At 34.6% G+C, this 18,821-nt stretch overlaps 1 protein-coding gene across 5 annotated transcripts; it reads right to left on the bottom strand.

The window, feature by feature from the left end:
* Window positions 1-8,395: 8,395 nt before the first annotated feature.
* Window positions 8,396-17,419, bottom strand: LOC108199350 (pumilio homolog 5). Of its 5 annotated transcripts, none has more exons than XM_017367131.2 (11): window positions 17,207-17,346; window positions 15,039-15,769; window positions 14,059-14,118; window positions 12,458-13,833; window positions 12,235-12,376; window positions 12,029-12,136; window positions 11,444-11,656; window positions 11,232-11,342; window positions 9,824-10,018; window positions 9,079-9,250; window positions 8,396-8,761 (listed from the first exon to the last, which is right to left on the bottom strand). In XM_017367131.2, exons 2-11 carry the CDS (start codon window positions 15,657-15,659, stop codon window positions 8,724-8,726), a joined length of 3,036 nt encoding a protein of 1,011 aa, XP_017222620.1. In that variant the 5' UTR covers window positions 15,660-15,769; window positions 17,207-17,346; the 3' UTR covers window positions 8,396-8,723. The 5 variants fall into 5 exon arrangements, with proteins under 5 accessions (XP_017222620.1, XP_017222621.1, XP_017222622.1 ...); XM_017367132.2 differs by having other exon boundaries at window positions 15,039-15,710; window positions 17,207-17,345; XM_064083326.1 differs by lacking the exon at window positions 8,396-8,761 and adding an exon at window positions 8,786-8,918.
* Window positions 17,420-18,821: the final 1,402 nt, after the last annotated feature.

Below are 18,821 nucleotides of genomic sequence, written 5' to 3'. Positions count from 1 at the left end.
GATTAATCTTTTTAATTCATCTCAAGAGCTTTACGACATATTTTGTTTTTTTAGGTCATAGGGTGGCAATCTCTTTTGGTGCAAACCTTGCTTCTCATATAGTGATTGTGGATTCGGTAGAAGTATCACTTGCAGTCTTAATTATTACCATTATATCTAGTATTCACCTTTTAAATATTTGATCTATGATTGCTTGTAGAATGTCTCACTGAAAGTTAATGTCGTGTTGGAAAAGAGATGCAGGATAGTATGTGAACTTTCTCGAAGTGGTCTCATCTAATATGACTCTTGGCCAATCAAATTCATTAGGGGGAAACTCTAGCCTATGAGGTGTGAATGTGTTGTAACTTCATAAATTTTAATTTTCATTTCATATTAATTACATTGAGATTCATGAGGTGCAATATCTTATATTATAATTATTTTGTGTATAAAGTACAACCACAATTGATTGTAGACCATATCTTTTTAAGGAAACGTGATGAACTTCGGATGAAAATTATGGCAAGGATAAATTGTTTTGATGAATTTACATTTGTAATTTTAGAATTTTAGTAGGGGCATTTTGAGATACTTTCTTTGTCTAGATTCTTCATTCCTAAGGAAAATGATGGAACAAAAAACATAGTTGGTGGAAGGAGTGTCTCGTTGGCAGGTTGTGATGGACGTGTCATGTGTGTAACTTTGCAAACACGTTTAGCAAAAGAAGTTTGTGTAAATTTTAGAGAATATTGATTCATTCGTGCTTCAAATATAGGTCGTTTATGGTTTAGGTCCTTAAACTAAAAGTCCCAATTTTTTGAAACCTATACTTTAAAAAAATCATATTAGTCCAACTTTTAGAGATGGACTTAAATCACATTTTTTAAAAGTTTAGGTTTCAAAAAAGTGGTTTTTTTATTTTATTTTAGGGGTCTAAACCATAAGCGATCAATAATTGACGGACAAATTAATTAATGTTTTCTAAAATTTACAGAAATTCCTTATACAAAACCCGTCTTCAAAGTGACACCCATGACTCGTCCACCTCGAGCCTACAAACGAAACACTCAGGCCACCAACTATGTTTTTTCTTCCACCATTTTTCTTAGGAATGAAGAATCGAGACAAAGAGAGTTTCTGAAAACACCGGTAAAAAAATCATAATATTACAAATGTAAATTCATCAAACTAATTCGTCCTTGCAGGGTTTTTCATATGAAGTTCATCAAGTTTCCTTAAAAACATATGGTCTACAAACTACAGTAGTTGTAATTTATAAAAAAAATTATAATTAAAGATGTGGCACTTCATGAATCTCAATGTAATTCATATGCAATGATAATTGAAATTTTTGAAGTTACAACACATTCATACCTTATAGGCGAGCGTTTCCCCTAATGAATTTGACTGACGAAGAGTCACATTAGACACTAGACCACTTCCAGAAAGTACACATACCGTCCTAGCCTCTTTCGAGATCGACATTATAAGTTTAGTGTCACATACTGCAAGCAAGCATAGATTGAATATTAAAAATTGAAATATTAGATATATTGGTCATAATAAAAAATGCAAGAGTTACCTGTCCACGATCCACAGTCACTATATAAGGGACATTTGGATTTGTCTCCTATGTTGTTATCCGCTGCGTTCCCGGTGCTCAGAGGAGATGACTACTTCTAAGTGAACCGAGGAAAGGCAGCTTGTTTGTTTTTATAAGTTTGTTTTGTGTTGTGTTTATTTGAATTTTTGTTTTGTTTTTAATTGATGATTGTTATTTGTCAGTATGATGTCACATGATGTTGCCAAAACAATCTTACGTGGATTAAATGTATCAATTCGGATACTATGATGTATGATATTAGGTTGTTCATGTATCTAGACGCAATAATTGTGTTTCACTATATTTAAAATTGTGTGTGATTACTAGTATTAGTTGAACAACGTAGGAGTTGGTGGGACTAGGACACTGTCTAAACCATATTGTGTATATATTAATAAAAGGCTTAAGAGATTAATCTTTTTAATTCATCTCAAGAGCTTTACGACATATTTTTTTTTTAGGTCATACGGTGGCAATCTCTTTTGGTGCAAACTTTGCTTCTCATATAGTGATTGTGGATTCGGTAGATGTATCACTTGCAGTCTTAATTATTACCATTATATCTAGTATTCACCTTTTAAATATTTGATCTATGATTGCTTGTAGAATGTCTAACTGAAAGTTAATGTCGTGTTTGAAAAGAGAGGCACGAGAGTATGTGTACTTTCTCGAGGTGGTCTCGTGTCTAATATGACTCTTCGCCAATCAAATTCTTTAGAGGAAACTCTAGCCTATGTGGTTTGAATGTGTTGTAACCTCATAAAGTTTAATTTGCATTGCATATTAATTACATTGAGATTCATGAGGTGCAATATCTTATATTATAATTATTTTGTGTATAAATTAAATTTTTGAAGTTACAACACATTCATACCTCATAGGCCAGAGTTTCCCCGAATGAAGACTGACGAAGAGTCACATTAGACACGAGACCACTTCAAGAAAGTACACATACTGCCCTAGCTTCTTTCGATATCGACATTATAAGTTCAGTGTCACATCCTGCAAGCAAGCGTAGATCGAATATTAAAAATGGAAATATTAGATATATTGGTCATAATAAAAAAATGCAAGAGATAGCTCTCCACGATCCACGGTCACTATATAAGGGACATTTGGCTTTGTCTCCCATGCCGTTATCCGCTTCGTTACCGGTGCTCGGAGGAGATGACTACTTCTAAGTGAATCGAGGAAAGGCATCTTGTTCACCCTAGAAGACAAAGATGGAGCCTTAGAGTCCCCAAGGTTTGTTTTTATAAGTTTGTTTGTGTTGTGTTTATTTGATTTTTTGTTTTGTTTTTAATTGAGGATTGTTATATGTCAATATGATGTCACATGATGTTGCCAAAACAATGTTACGTAGATTAAATTTATCAAGTCGGATACTATGATGTACGATATTGGGTTTTTCATGTATCTAGACACAATAATTGTGTTTCAGTATATTTAAAATCGTGTGTGATTGTGATTACAAGGAAACCTTTGGAAAATTCTTTACTCGTATTAGTTGATCAACGTAGGAGTTGGTGGGACTAGGACACTGTCTAAAACAGGTTGTATATATATTAATAAAAGGCTTAATAGATTAATCTTTTTGATTCATCTCAAGACCAGATGCTTTACGACATATTATTTTGTTTTTTTAGGTCATAGGGTGGCAATCTCTTTTGGTGCAAACTTTGCTCCTCGTATAGTGATTGTGGATCCTGTAGAAGTATCACTTGCATTCTTAATTATTACCATTATATCTAGTATTCACCTTTTAAATATTTGATCTATGATTGCTTGTAGAATGTCTCGCTGAAAGTTAATGTCGTGTTTGAAAAGAGAGGCACGAGAGTATGTGTACTTTCTCGAAGTGGTCTCGTGTCTAATATGACTCTTCGCCAATCAAATTTATTAGGAAACTCTAGCCTATGAGGTTTGAATGTGTTGTAACGTCATAAATTTTAATTTGCATTGCATATAATTACATTGAGATTCATGAGGTGCAATATCTTATATTATAATTATTTTATGTATAAAGTACAACTACAATTGATTGTAGATCATATCTTTTTAAGGAAACGTGATGAACTTCGGATGAAAATTATGGCAAGGACAAATTATATTCATGAATTTACATTTGTAATATTAAAATTTTAGTAGGGGCATTTTCACATACTTTCTTTGTCTAGATTCTTCATTCCTAAGGAAAATGATGAAACAAAAAGCATAGTTGGTGGCAGGAGTGTCTCGTTGGCAGGTCCCGATGGACGTGTCATGTGTGTAACTTTGCATACACATTTAGCAAAAGAAGTTTGTGTAAATTTTGGAGAATATTGATTCAGTCGTGCCTCGAATATAGGTTGTTTATGGTTTAGTTCCTTAAACTAAAAGTCCCAATTTGTTGAAACCTATACTTTAAAGAAATCCTATTAGTCCAATTTTTAGAGATGGACTTAAATCATATTTTTTAAAAGTTTAGATTTCAAAAAATTGGTTTTTTTTTATTTTACGGGTCTAAACCATAAATGACCAATAATTGATGGACGAATTAATGAATGTTTTCTAAAATTTACGGAAACTCCTTATACAAAACCTGTATTCAAAGTGACACCCATGACACGTCCACCTCGACCAGTAAACGAAAAAATCATGCCACCAACTACGCTTTTTCTTCCACCATTTTTTCTTAGGAATGAAGAATAGAGACAAAGAGAGTTTCTCAAAATACCGGTGCAAAAATCGTAATATTACAAATGTAAATTCATCAAAGTAATTTGTCCTTGCAAGGTTTTTCATATGAAGTTCATCAAGTTTCCTTCAAAACATATGGTCTACAAACTACTGTAGTTGTAATTTATACAAAAAAACATTTATAATTAAAGATGTGGCACTTCATGAATCTCAATGTAATTAATATGTAATGACAATTGAAATTTTGGAAGTTACAACATATTCATACCTCATAGGCCAGAGTTTCCCCCACTGAATTTGACTGATGAAGAGTCACATTACACACGAGACCACTTCCATAAAGTACACATACGGTCCTAGCCTCTTTCGAGATCGGCATTAAATTCAGTGTCACATCCGCCTCCTCGTTACTGGTACCTCTTTTTCTCATTATTATTGTTATTTCTTTCTTTGTTTTCTTATTAATTTCTGTGTAATCCCTGTTTTGTATAATGCATTAGTTATTTATAATTGAAATGCTTGCATTATCCACAATGTATGCAAATTTAGTTCGTTTCAGTTATATACTTGACTATCCAAAAGTATAGGAGATGGATGTTGCGGCTTAATTTTACTGTTTATCCAAATCTCTGTGTGGTTTTCAAATTTTTAAATTAGGATTTAGGTTTGAAATGACTGAAATAGTATCTTTACACTTTGATTTTTATGTACTTGTATCTTAACTTTATTTGCAATCCTTTTCATATGTAAGTATGTAGGAAACAATATTTTGATTAACTTTTTCTCATCTTATTGAGTTAAGTGCAACCGTAGTTACTCATAGTATGTAACATTATCTGCTGCAAATATAAATGAAGCTCTGTCTGTACTTTTGAAATTGGTGTTTACAATTGTGTCTGTACTTTCCTAAGAGAGTGATTACACTTGGAGGTTTTTTTATCTATCAGTTTCTGTTGAAACATAGTTTAGCTTCTTGTTTTCAGTCTTGAGCATAGGCCACTGTAGTTTTATGGGATTTTTTGGAGCTATTTATGCTTGTTATTTGATTTCCTTCAAGTCTGTTATTTTTATCGTCTGAATTCTCAGTGCTTTCATATTTTTTTTTTTTTTTAATTTTGTAAAGGTCCATTTAAGATTATTGGTGTCCCTCTGAAGCGCGTAAACCAGTCATATGTAATTGCTACTTCAACTAAAGTCAACATATATGGAGTTAATGTTGAAAAGTTTGATGACAAATACTTTGCCGAGGAAGTGGAAAAGAAGAACAAGAAAGGAGAGGGAGAGTTCTTTGAGGCCGAGAAAGATTTAAGTACTATTTGTGCATGCAAAACTAATCTCCTTGTGAGAATGCTGTTTGCTAATCAAACTAAGCAACATTATATCTTTTCTGATATTTATATTCACTCATGTTTTCACTTTTGAAGACCTTATGAAAAGAAGCAGGTTAAAAAGCTTCAGAAGCAACTAGCTGAACTAAGCGCAGGGAAGCTGATATCAAAAGAAGTGCATCACTTTCTGCTGCTAAATACGCTGAAGCTTGTCAAGACCTTGAACTGCAGGTTTGTGAGAGTCATAATATCATTCCGCAATATATCCTTTTGTGTACAACGAGTTCTTCTTTTTTCTAATTTTACAGGGAACTAATGTAAGGTTGGAACTCATAGAAACTGCAATGGGTTCTCTTCCAAACACATTTAGCAGAATACTGGAAGTTATAAATAGTGATTCTATGTCAAAGTCTATTGAGTATTACTCCAACTTTGTTAGAGATGCTCATACAGATAAAGATGTAAGATTATTAAATATTTCTCTCCATGTTAGCTACACTTTAAACACTTTCTTTAAGAAAGTATGTAAAATTTATATATATTATGAAGCATCCGCTCATTTAGAACTTAGTCATCTTGCAGCAATACACGAAGATTTAGTTTCATTTTGGCCGAAGCAAGTGAGTCCTATATCCTAATTTAGTTTCTCTCATTCATGGTGAAATTTGGCTGATGAGTGTTTACATAATTGCAGGAAGCAGCTCTGATAAAGACCAGGGAGCTCAGGAAGCTTTGCCAGAGTTCACTCTCAACCATGTTTGATGGAAGGACGGTCAATATAATTGGTGAAATTAACACCCTGTTGTCAAACAGTAGTGCTGGTGCCTGAGTGGGTGGCAATCACCGACACGACCCGAAACCCGACACGAACCCGACCCAACTTCAAACTCGATTTACTGAGACAGAAACCCGAAAGTGACCCGAAAATCACCCGTTTGACTCGAAATGGACCCGAAATGACCCGAAATTAAAATTTCATTTCTAATAATTTCAATTTTCAGTTTTATTTAATTTTAAATGATTTTAACTTGACCCGAAATCGACCCGATTACTGACACGATCCGTTCCCGAAATTGCCAGTTGTTGCTGGCATTCGCAAAAGGGCCTTTTTTGGTTATAATTTTTGAAAAGTTATACTTGGTGTCTTGTTAATTTAAACTATGTTTTATAAAATTTTCATGGTGGGATATTGTAGTGGTGACCTTGTCGGCTTGTCCCCTAGTTTGTAATAGATATCAGTCCACTTTGTAAGTTATGAATACGATTCGGCTCCAATTTGACTTGCCAATTTCATCCATGTTTGAGGTATATCTCAGTAGTAATTATATGCACGTATATCAGTCTCCAGACTCCAGTGATGTTTGTTTTTTTTAAATAAAAGAAGAAACTTCATTACTGGGGGCTAAATCAGCCTCATAAATAGATATAATCTGAGAGGACAAATCCACGTAAGTAACCTGAGACAATCACCTTATTATGAAATGCATTTGCTGATAAAAACATCATCCTCTGTACAAGTTTGTGAACCAGCTGAACTCAAAAAATGACCATTAACCCCAAAACTTGACAACTATATAGTAGGGCTGGCAATATCAGACACGACCCGAATTGGACCCGAATTAGTCCATAAGTTTTTGAATTATCATAACTACAGACAGGTCAATACTTCCTTCAGAGAGCCGAAATTAAGCAGTGCATATGAATATCCCACCACCAATATAGCAGGAAAACAGTACTAAGCAACTATATACACAAACGTTGTTGGTCGCGGATGTTGCGTCTGCAAACCTTTGTGCCGGCCATCTAATTCTTAAACCAATACATCGTAGTCTAGACGTCTTTTTTACGCCTGGTATGTACTATCTCGTAATTACTCATCTCCAAATAATTAATTTCATATATAAAGAAAGACGACTTACTTTTTTAACTTGAAGTGATAGGAAACAGGACTGTTAAGTTCGCAGTTCAGGCTCTTGGGTGACCCAAGTATAAACTAGTTCATGTTGAAGATTACTTGCTCCTTCACTACCAAAATTCCAATGCATTAGTATATATGCAATAGAAAGAAATGAATCAGCCAAGATCCTATTGCTCGATGTCCAAAGATACAATCTTCTTTTTATGATTCTTCTACATCAATTTATAGCATGAAAATAAAGACACGATAAGCATACTCCAAGGAACAAACAAGAAATATTAGAGAAAGTTCTTCCACCACAGGAAAATTTTAATCAATTATGTCCAAGGGTCTTTCACAAGAGGTGATCAATTTTTACTCTTATTTGAACAAGTACAAGAAATAAAACCTCCATGCTAAGTCATTCCAAGAAGGCTAGAAACTTCAAACTGTCACGAATATATTATACTGCACATTTTATGCAACAAATGTACTTATCATAAATGTCTCATTTCTTAAATCCTTAAATTTGTCACTAAGTGAACAGCAGGAGAAGGATATACGTAGAGTCTAAGTGCCTCAAATATATAGCACTGGATCATCTAGAATTTAGAGGGACGATGTTTTGTGTGTCCACGTGTATCCTTATGACAATATAATAGTGCATTTGAGTAAAAACTTGATTTAGTAATGATCATTTCCAATAGAGACAGCACCTAGTCCATCTTATCCAAGCTTTCACTGAAATGGTTATACCTGTACTAAGTATATTAGTAGGAGGCTTAATTAAAGGGGTATCCAGATACACAGGGCCCAGCTAATACATATCCAAAACAAACGTATACCCTTTTCTAGTGGTAGCTCTTAAAAGAGTATGAAATGCAGGAAACTCCACAAAAGCGAATCATCTCTGTAAACAAAATTAAACATAATATTTTTAACATGAACAAGAACTAGTTTATACTTGGGACACCGAAGAGCCTCTAAATAAATCACATCGTCATTTGAAACATATCCATCAACCCTGACACTATACATATGCACATCGTTTCAAAGCAAGTTATTTATTTTAACCAATTTTACACCAGAACTCGTCATCAATTTCATAGCAAGTTTAACATATTGTTCTGTAAAAACAAGTTCCAACCATGCGGCCTCTGTCCTGTGAACCTGTCCAATAGATCAGGAGGCGCTGCATTTCGATGCCAAACAGCTGTACAAACAACCTTCCAAGTTACTCAGCGGAGATCTCAGGATCCTCATTTTTCAGTTCTGCAACACAATAACACCATGGTTCTACCGCACTGAGACTCCATTTTATTTAGAGGTTTATGAATCACCATACTAGATACAGAACAACTTTATGTAATTACTCGATTCACTTCTTAAGAAGTCTTTCTCCAATGTTACATTGAAAGGTTTAGCAGCTCTACACAGCATATAGACCAATTATAATACCATACCCGTGTATCTTTCCATCAATTAATCCAAATATATTCTATCGAGGGTCAGGTACTAGAAGTTAAGAAGAAAATAATATTCCAACAAAAAAATTGGACAATTTAATGCCAAAGAACGAAAGCACTGACCTTCTCCATATAGCTGCTCAAATCGAGCTACAATATGTTTCCCATAGGTGTATTTCTTCAATGAATTCAGATGAGTCTTAATACGGCCGAGCAACATTTCCCTCTGATCACCACTACAGTTTTGAATAATCTTCTGAATCACATAATTTGCGTATTGGTCCTTCACCATTGTCTTGATCATGAAAACATAAAACAAGACTTATTAGTAACTTAAACAACTGATCTTCTATGTACATGGAAGTGTCATGAGAACACTCTCAATTAGATTTCTTAATCTTATAAATGTCTTAAAAAATCCTATAATAGTGCTTGCAAGAAAACTTCAGCTCTACAGAATGTGGAAATATGGCTAGACATTTTTAAGATGATTAAAGGCTGAATAGAGGGCTCAGACTATTCACAGCCTAACATCGAATATGGGTATCAACTGATACCTTAGTCCACAGGACAACACATGGGTTACATTGCTATGCCTAGCAATATCAAACTTGCCATGACCATTTTCAGGGGTTATAGTGGGCTGAATTGAGCATTGAATAACATGATTGCATGGGTAATGTGAAGTGTTTATTAACATTCACACGAGAAAGGGCAATACAGTAACATGGAAATATTTGGCAACAGAACTGCATGGCACGTGACTCGTATAAAGGTAGTGGCAGATTAAGATAATAATAAGCATAACAAATTCCCATGCGTTTCGGTATAATCAAACAATTCATACTAAGCTATTCATCTGGCTTACCAATAAATTATCATTTCCATCTTCATGTCCAATAATCTCTCCAATTATAATGTCCAATGAATTAGAATCGCCATATTCCAAACATTTCTCAACAACGTTTGATGCAAACTTGTGCTGGCTTAATTGTACAATATTTCCTGATAGCTTGTTAATAATAAGATGTCTTTCTGGAGATTTTCCCCTCTCCAATACATGCTATTATTTACAACAGAATATTAGACATCAGTAGAAGATGGTAAATGATAAAAGAAAACACATCAAAAAAATACTGTAAGTAATAGACATTCTGAACTTGCAATGAAGATGGCCAAATATTAGCCACTACATAAACCAATTTCAGTTACGTGAAGATAAAGAAGTATGTAAGTTGCAGATACTTGCACCAAATTAAACATCAAGAGAAAACAATGGAAATACTACTTGGGCAAAGAAAAAAGATCAATAAAAGCAATTACATGCAGTAATAAGGTTTTAGGTACATATTAAATATTAGACTATATAAAGGTCTATGTTCAGTTGGTATTGTAACATTAAAACATTTAGCAACCAGGTGTATTAGATTTCAATCTTTATATAGATTTGAAATGTTATAATAAACATAAAGATATATTTATATTCTCAATCATATATTCCAGACTGGATATTCTTTTCCCTAGTAAGTTGATTGAAGTCATACGCATACTTCGCCACCTAGGCAGCCAAAGAAGCACCTCAGAAACCTTTTAAAAAAAAAAGTTTTCCCCTTAGCAGCGTTTTATATACATATTCTAATATTTAGTAGCAACACTGAACTTAGTAGACAAAACCAAGCAACACTTAACATTTGAACTATGAATTTTCATGTTATTTCTATAAAATTTCATCTCCTCTTAATTTGCATAGTTGGACTGGGTCCTCTTTCATTCAGTGTGCATGGGCCTATGGGGGTTCTGAATTCAATTTTAGACTGGTACATTTCGAACCAGTTAAGTAATTTGCTCCAAATCTATTTTTGGTGATAAGAGGCAAGTCTGAGTAATGTAATTCAGGTCTAAGTCACCATTTTTCTGGGCAAGAATGACCTAGTGAAGATTTGAGAGAAAATTCATACTATGTCCTGAACTGGCAGTAGCAACAATTATAAATGTGGATGACTAGCTAAAAAGTAAAATGTGAGAGTGTATCATAACATTAATCTTGTGATTTGCAGAAGTCAGTCATATTAATTAAGCATTGCATGCTTATTAATAAGCATTGCATGCTTGTACAATGCCTATTTAGTTGTACACACATCTTTAAACAACAAATATGCACAGACATCATGTTTTATCTGAAATGATAATAATTTACTTGGACTAAAACTGAGGAGTTCAACCACAAGACATAAACAAGGTAATTTTAACTCTTGTTTTTAATAAATACAACAAACCTGGGTGACATAATTGCCGTATTGATCCTGTGCTAGAGAACAAACAGATTCCAAAATCTCATCCACAATAAATTGGCTTTGCAAGTCATCAGTGCAATGTTCTAGAACTCTCTATAGCAAGGCAAGCCAAAACCATCAAGCTTTCAAAGAATATATTAAAGAACGCAAATGAATAGAGGTAGGACTGGAGTTACAGAATGTTGTCTTATTACCTGTATGACACGGCAACCATAGGGATGTGTTGAAAGTTTTGCAACTTGACCACGAAAAGAAGAAATTATGAATTCAATCTGATGGGTCGGCATAGTCTCAATGCACTTCTGTATGACATGATTCCCATTTTGGTCACGTACGCATCTAATAACATGTCCATCTAACTCATGAACAAGCTTTACTTTCTGTTCTTGCTCAATAACGTCTAGAGCCTAACAGAAGACAATGGTTAATAAGTGTCAAGACATTATTAAATATCAAAAGAGTGAAATACCTGTAATTTAATAACATGAATATGTTTCAAAGTTCAATATTTTTCACCTTGTATTTGTATATGTAGCCAATTTTCGGAAAAAGAACGTGTAGAGCATGCTCAGTATTATATGAAGTAGTCAAGCAACGAAAGCAGAATATGAACGATGATGATGATGATGATGATGATTTTGGATGATAATAGTAATAATAGTAGGAATTTATAGTACTAGTAGTGATAATAATAATCATAATAATAAATAAATAAAAGAGTATCAGGATTCAGGACTTTAAATAAGAGTTTAACTGCAAATATGGGGTATGGAATGTACCTTTTGAATTACGCGACATCCATACATCTGCAGACTTAAAGTCAGTATCTGCCCAGCAAGTTGCCCTGCGAGTTGCTTCCTTTGCTCCAAGCTTCCATATTCAAAAAACTGCAATTTATAAAAGACAAGTCAATATTAAATGTAATTATGTAGACTAGTATTGCCCATGCATATGTCTTTATTCATACTAACATTTTTTAACTCACCTTTTGAATGACATAATTACCAAAAACATCAGTCATCAGTTTCGAAGTATATGGCAGAACTTCCCTAAAAACAGATTCCTTCTCCTCAAAACTACAATTTTCCAATTTTTGCTGAATGAATCGGCTCCCATGTTGATCACCACTGAAGTCAAAAGTTTACATTAAATTTATTTCTTGGAATAATAGTATAATGATTACAGATTATTTTCAAGGTAGAACTTGCCTAAATTCAATTATATGTCCGACAATATCAGGTAACTCCAATTTTCGACCTTTACCAGATTTCAATTCTTCAAGAAATGATATTGATTTAATACCATCAGGTCCCCTTGCACCCGGCCATCCCGAAGTCAGGCCTGATCTCCTAGCCAGATGTGGCGAGAACCGCAATTGATTTGTCCCACTAAAAAAACTAGTTCCATTAATTGGGGATCCTGGCAAGACTGGACTAGCAACAGCCGTAGCTGGGAAGTGCAGGTGACCTGTGTCTCTTGGACTTCCAACATAATAAGGAATAACTGGTCTTCCCGGGTTCAGATAGATGTTTCCCATGCATTCTTGATTCCAAAAATTTTGATCAGCTGAGAAAGCAGAAAGCTCTGACCCTTTCGTCGAGTCAACTGCATTTATTAGATTCCCAGTGGCAGCGGGTCTAGGTCGCAGATGATCGAACTGACCAGGAAGACCATAGGCATCTCCTAAAGGACGTTGAAAGTACTGGATGTGAAGAGAATCAATTGAAGGTTGTGTGGGATACCCAAATTGTGCATAGTGACTATTAAAATGTGGAAAGTTGATTCCATGTGAGTTTATTCCACTAAATGATGAAGTTTGAGGACTAAAATGCGGATGAGCACTGGCATCAAAAGCAACTGGAACAACTGCTGGGGGAACATATCCAGCTATATATGGTGAAAGACCTTCTGATTGAAAAGTATACGCACCTAGTGTATATTGAGGAGAGAAATAACTGGATGGATGTAAATTCTGATAAAGTACGGATGATGAATTCATATGCTCCGCTGCTGCTGTTGCATACAAGGGAGGGTCGATTCTTGACGACTGTGCTACTGGGTGTACCTCAGCGCTGTGGTAGTTAGAGGGAACATGAAAAGATTGATTAGAACCAATATATGGGGGGTTGATTGCTTGAGGAGACATTTCCGACTGGGAATTTTGAACTTCAGACATATATCTCTGTTCACGGGGTATTTGCTTTTGCACCACATTACGTTGACGACTATGTTGCTGGTTTTGATTTGGACTGCTACTACTAGAAGAATTCAGATTAGAATCAATGCCGGCAGGGACTGTATGAGTAACGCTACTACTTGAGTTGTGATCTTCTAAATAAGAGTCCACTGTATTCGATAGTCGTCTGTCATGATCTAGCTTAGATGAAGTGCTCCTCGAACTAGGGAGAGATGAGGAGCTTGAGACTGAAGAAGCTGGGTCAGGGTATGATGATTTATGCATATCATCTGCACTGAGTACAGGTGTAAAGGAATCAGCGTCCCGAGTAACTCCTTCCTCTACAGAGTTAAGGCTAAAAGATAGCTCCTGCCTGTGTACAGGCGACTTGATATGAGTGGATTTTTCCTGCAAGATTGATAACTTAAATTTATAAAACCCTATACACATGCACATAAATGCAAAAACTAGCCGTAGCTACTTCATCAAATTTCTACTATGCAACAATACGATATACGTGTGAACAAAATATTGGAAAAGGGGTGGAAAACAAGAAACAAGCACATTTCTTTAACCAACCAATGTCAATGAATATAATGAATTTAGCGAAACGTGAGCTTATTAACATCCCACCTGAATATACAACGTTTGGAAGTAAGTGTTCATCTGTCTGTATGTGTGCAGGCATGTGGTCTGTAAAGTCACAATTCATCAATTATATTCAACTAATTTAAGTATATTTATGCAATTTAATTTGATGGAGCAAATGCAATATCTATGTCAAGAAAACACCCACTTCATTTGTGCTACTTGGCGCATAACTGCATATGATTCTGTGACGAATGTCACTGTAATAATTAGAGGTGGACTAGAGAGATACTCGATTATCAAATACATGGTTGTCACGTCGATAAGTCGAGTCGAGTCGATAGAGATCCAGCTTATCGACTAGTCGACTAGTCGTAGACTAGTCGCTGACTAGTCGAAAAGTTAATTAATAATTAATTAAATAATATATACTAATATATACATTATATACGTGGTTTCTTATAACTAGTCATATGTATATCAATCACAAAATAGATATGTTAGTTACAAACATATTTTTTCCCCCTTTCATGTATACACATTAACACACTACACACCTTAAATGTACCAATATATAAGCAGATTATACTACATGTATATTCAGTTTTAATCAACTTATGCATACATAAACACATATCCACACAAAGATCTATAAACTTAGATTAACATGTTGATTATTGCTGATATTTAGCAGTTTCATAGAATTTATTTGTTTTCATTTTAATTTTTGATTGAATTTTACACTTGTCGGCCGACTAGTCGACCAAGTCGACCGACTAGTCGATAAGTCGATCAATTAGTCGACCAAGTCGACCGACTAGTCGACAATTCGCAAGTCGACCTCTCCAGTCGATTTTCTAAACCCGACTAGTCGACTAGTCGTCGACTAGTCGCGACTAGTCGAGCGCCGTGACAACAATGATCAAATATGATTATACATATTACTTAATAGAGTAAGACCGAGAACATGAGCATATTAGATTTGCAGGAAATCTATTTATTAAATGTTATTGTCATGCTCATACCTGTGTCATTCCCGCTACATAGTCTGGTTGGCTTGGAACTTCTAAAGGGGTGCTCCTGTCTGGCCAGTTACTAAAAGTAAGCTGAGCTGCTCTATCATCCTCCGTCTCTTCCCTGTGAGTGGGAAGTTTACCATGAGGCATTAACAAGGAACCATGGCTGGAGTCACCAGAAGGTGTCAGTCTTCTATCATATCCAGCTGTACCAATTTGGCGAACCAGCCGCTTATTGTTACTTGGTATCTGAGTTGGGGTAAGTCTAGGGTTCATTTTGACACTGGATAAATATGCAATATAAGCTGGATCAGCATATACGTTTTCTCCTGATACATGACTGTCTTTGGAACTGTTTATACTTGCCAGGCTAGCACTCGAATCAAAATGTTGGTTGGCTATAATATTTTTGGCAGCGGCAAAGGAACCTTCCATGCTAGGCGGAGCACTCCCACTCCGACTGGGGACCAATGCCCTTCCACTGCCTTGAAATGTTTGGCTGTTTAGGATCAAACCCAGTTCATCAATTCCTCCTATATTGGCAGATGATGATCCATATCCAGATGTGCCCTTCAGAGAAGCCCAAGTTCTACTACTTTCCGTAATTCTAATAGGGCTTTCAGTTGCCATTCTACTATAAAAGCAAGTCTATGGGATTAACAGCGAAGGTCATGCAAATTCCTGAAGGTAGCAGACCCACCAATTCTTAAGATTGTTGTTACTCTTAGGCCAGATGAAAACTTGTTTTACACACAGCAACCGAATAAATAAGATATAATAAATCAAAATCAGAATAGAAAAGGAGAAAGTTTTGTAGGACTAAAATTACACCAATTGCAGATATCTATCCAAACGACTAAAAAATACTCTGTTATATATAAATTAGTAAACAGAAGATGACATGGGTATCTAAAAACTGTCCTTACTGGAGGGGCATGTTGTTCACTAATATAAACCAGAAGATAATGGAAATGATAAACTATACTGATGAGTATCTAGTTACTTATACTCGGTTTCCCAATATATCTCAGAGTAATAAATCATAGCTTGAAGAGGACAGGTCAAGAAATACAAAGTTATCAAATTGAATTATAAAACCCATTTTATTATTGTTATGGAGCCTATACCCCAACTACAGCCAATCTAAAGTAAAAATTACTGAGAATGGCAGTCATAATCTTTCAGGGCATTTAAGGTAAGACTTTAGACTTGCTGAAAAAGCTTTCTTCATCTTACATAGTTATAGACATGTATCCCAGATATCTTTTAGTTAGTTGAGTATGTCATTGAAGTAATGCCGGATACAAAGAAAAATATCTAACATGGATAACAACAAAAGCAGGGTGGTAGAAAACAATCAAAGTGACAAAACAAGCATGAAAAAAAACGGGGAATTTTGATGTAATGCCACAAAGTCTGAAATGTTAGCAAGCTGATAACTTTTTAAATACTTGGGTTGTGTTCACTTAGAAGGAATGGAATGAGGGGAGAATGGAATGAAATTTGTACTCTAACATGGTGTTGGTTTATTTTTCATTCCTTCAATCATTCCATCGCTACTATTTTAACTAGACTTGTAACCCACATGTTTTGGAAGGAATGCTCATTCCATTTCTGAATCATGTTTCCTCACAATTTTTATCACAAGAAATTTAAACTCGTTCATATTTAGTCATTTATCTCATACTTACTTCTTTATCCATAAAACTTCTATATAATTTTTCATTCCATTCTATCCAAGTGAACACAGCCTTAATGTGTCTGTTTCATAGTTATCAATATGTCCAGCTCTAGCATACCCGAACAGAAAGTCTTGGTTTTTACACTTGATAACAAATTCTTTTACCACAATTCCCACACATGGCGATAGCATGATCTCTTACTAGCCACTCTGAACAATCAACGGATTTACAAAGAAACTGAAAACAGTTATAAACTACACAAGAAGCTTCAAAATCAACAAGTTTAGTAGCTTCCTTCTATTGTAGGTTTTGGCAACAATCTAAATCAAAGTAACAACCTAGATATCGTAAGAACATGCTAGCCAGATGGATTCAATAAAATTAACATGCTAGCAATAGTAAGAACATGAATTATACAAAGAGATAAACAAAATAGCAAGAAAGATGGATTCTTGGAACCCTAAACAGCAGTTAATTAGGAAAAAAAAAACTTACCAAGTTATACTGGAAATTCAAATCTTGGAAACCCTAAAAATGAAAAAGGATGAAAGGGGGGTCCTTGAATTTTAGTCAGAGGAGCTTTGCTTGCTTATTCCAGACTACTAGTATCGTTTGTGTGTGTACTGTGTGTGTGTCAACATTTGCTGAGACTTTCTTGTCCTGTTTTGTGTCTAACAATTATTAAAAAAACTAGAAATTACTAGGAGTGGTGAATAAAATAAAGAATTGGATACTTCATACTCTGGTGTGTCCTGTTTTTCTCACCTAAATTCAGATAGAAAATGATGAAATAATATATAAAACAAGACAAGTTGAAGAAGTGATGTGGCCTGGCTAGCCAGTGACAGAGTTAGGAACTTTATCCAATCAAACAATTTCATCTAACTGATTACTCTATAAATTTACTCACAGAGATTCATTGTATTAATAGTGTACCTACACTAAGTACTGGTCTAGCAGACAAGAGTGTAATGATTATTTGTTTGTATATGATTGGTATTGTGCCAATTTAAATACGATTTTTCTATGGTGTGCCCATGGGCACATGCTAAGCGCGGAAAATTTTGTGCTTGGATCATTTTGATTGGCTCCTATCTCATGATAATGGTGGACCCCCCTGCAAATACACCAACCACACCAATCAAAATCCCCCAAATATAAAAATTTCCGCGCTTAGCATGTGCCCATGGGTACACACTAGCCAAACCGATTTAAATACTCTCATCTCATTTGTTTCATGAGTTTCTGGAATCAGCCATGTGATTTGTTCATTTTAAACCTATTTGGTTGGAAAAAAAATAAAAATCTCAAACTCATACTTTAAACCACGATATATGGATTTTTTGATTTGTTCATTTTAAACCTATTTGGTTGGAAAAAAAAATAAAAATCTCAAACTCATACTTTAAACCGCGATATATGGATTTTTGATATCCAAATGGAGAGATAAGTATAAGATGGAGGTATGAAATGCATGCATTTTTTATATTTTTTGTCTCTATTTAAATTATGAAATATTAATATTTGATAAAAAAATATATAATAACTAATATAAATTAATAAATTTTTTTTTACAAAAATTGTATATATTTATTCCAGCGCTCCACCAAACACATGATATCAGATATCATACTCTAACTCATACCAGCTTAACCCGATTTTCCATTCCAACCTCGTACCACTTCTCGACCCAAACGAGCTCTTGACGATCATCATGTCATTTTATGCCTCCGATCCAAGGTAACATACTCCGGAGGGATCTGCAATCCATAAAATTCAGTTATATTCTATTTAAATTAAAATATTATAGTAAAATTTTGTAACTTTCAATCAAAATTTTAATTATATATAAAAATATACTCCCTCTGTCCCTCGGAGTTATATACGTTTGGAATGGACACCGAGATGAAGAAAGTGTATAAAGTAAGATAAAGTAGTGGAAAAAAGAAAGAAAGGTGAGTAAAGTGGCGGAACCCATTAATAAATAATTGATAGATTTGAAAAAGTGGATGAAAGTATTGGGTGGTTGAGACTTTTATATTGTAAAAGGTTACTCCTTCTGTCCCTCTCATTTCTTTACGGTTATTATTTTGAGATGTCCCTCTCATTT

The sequence above is a fragment of the Daucus carota genome, chromosome 8 (genome assembly GCF_001625215.2).
Source record: "Daucus carota subsp. sativus chromosome 8, DH1 v3.0, whole genome shotgun sequence".
Taxonomy (NCBI): domain Eukaryota; kingdom Viridiplantae; phylum Streptophyta; class Magnoliopsida; order Apiales; family Apiaceae; genus Daucus; species Daucus carota.
The sequence above is the reverse complement of the archived record's forward strand: the minus strand, read 5'-3'. Positions and strand labels throughout refer to the sequence as shown.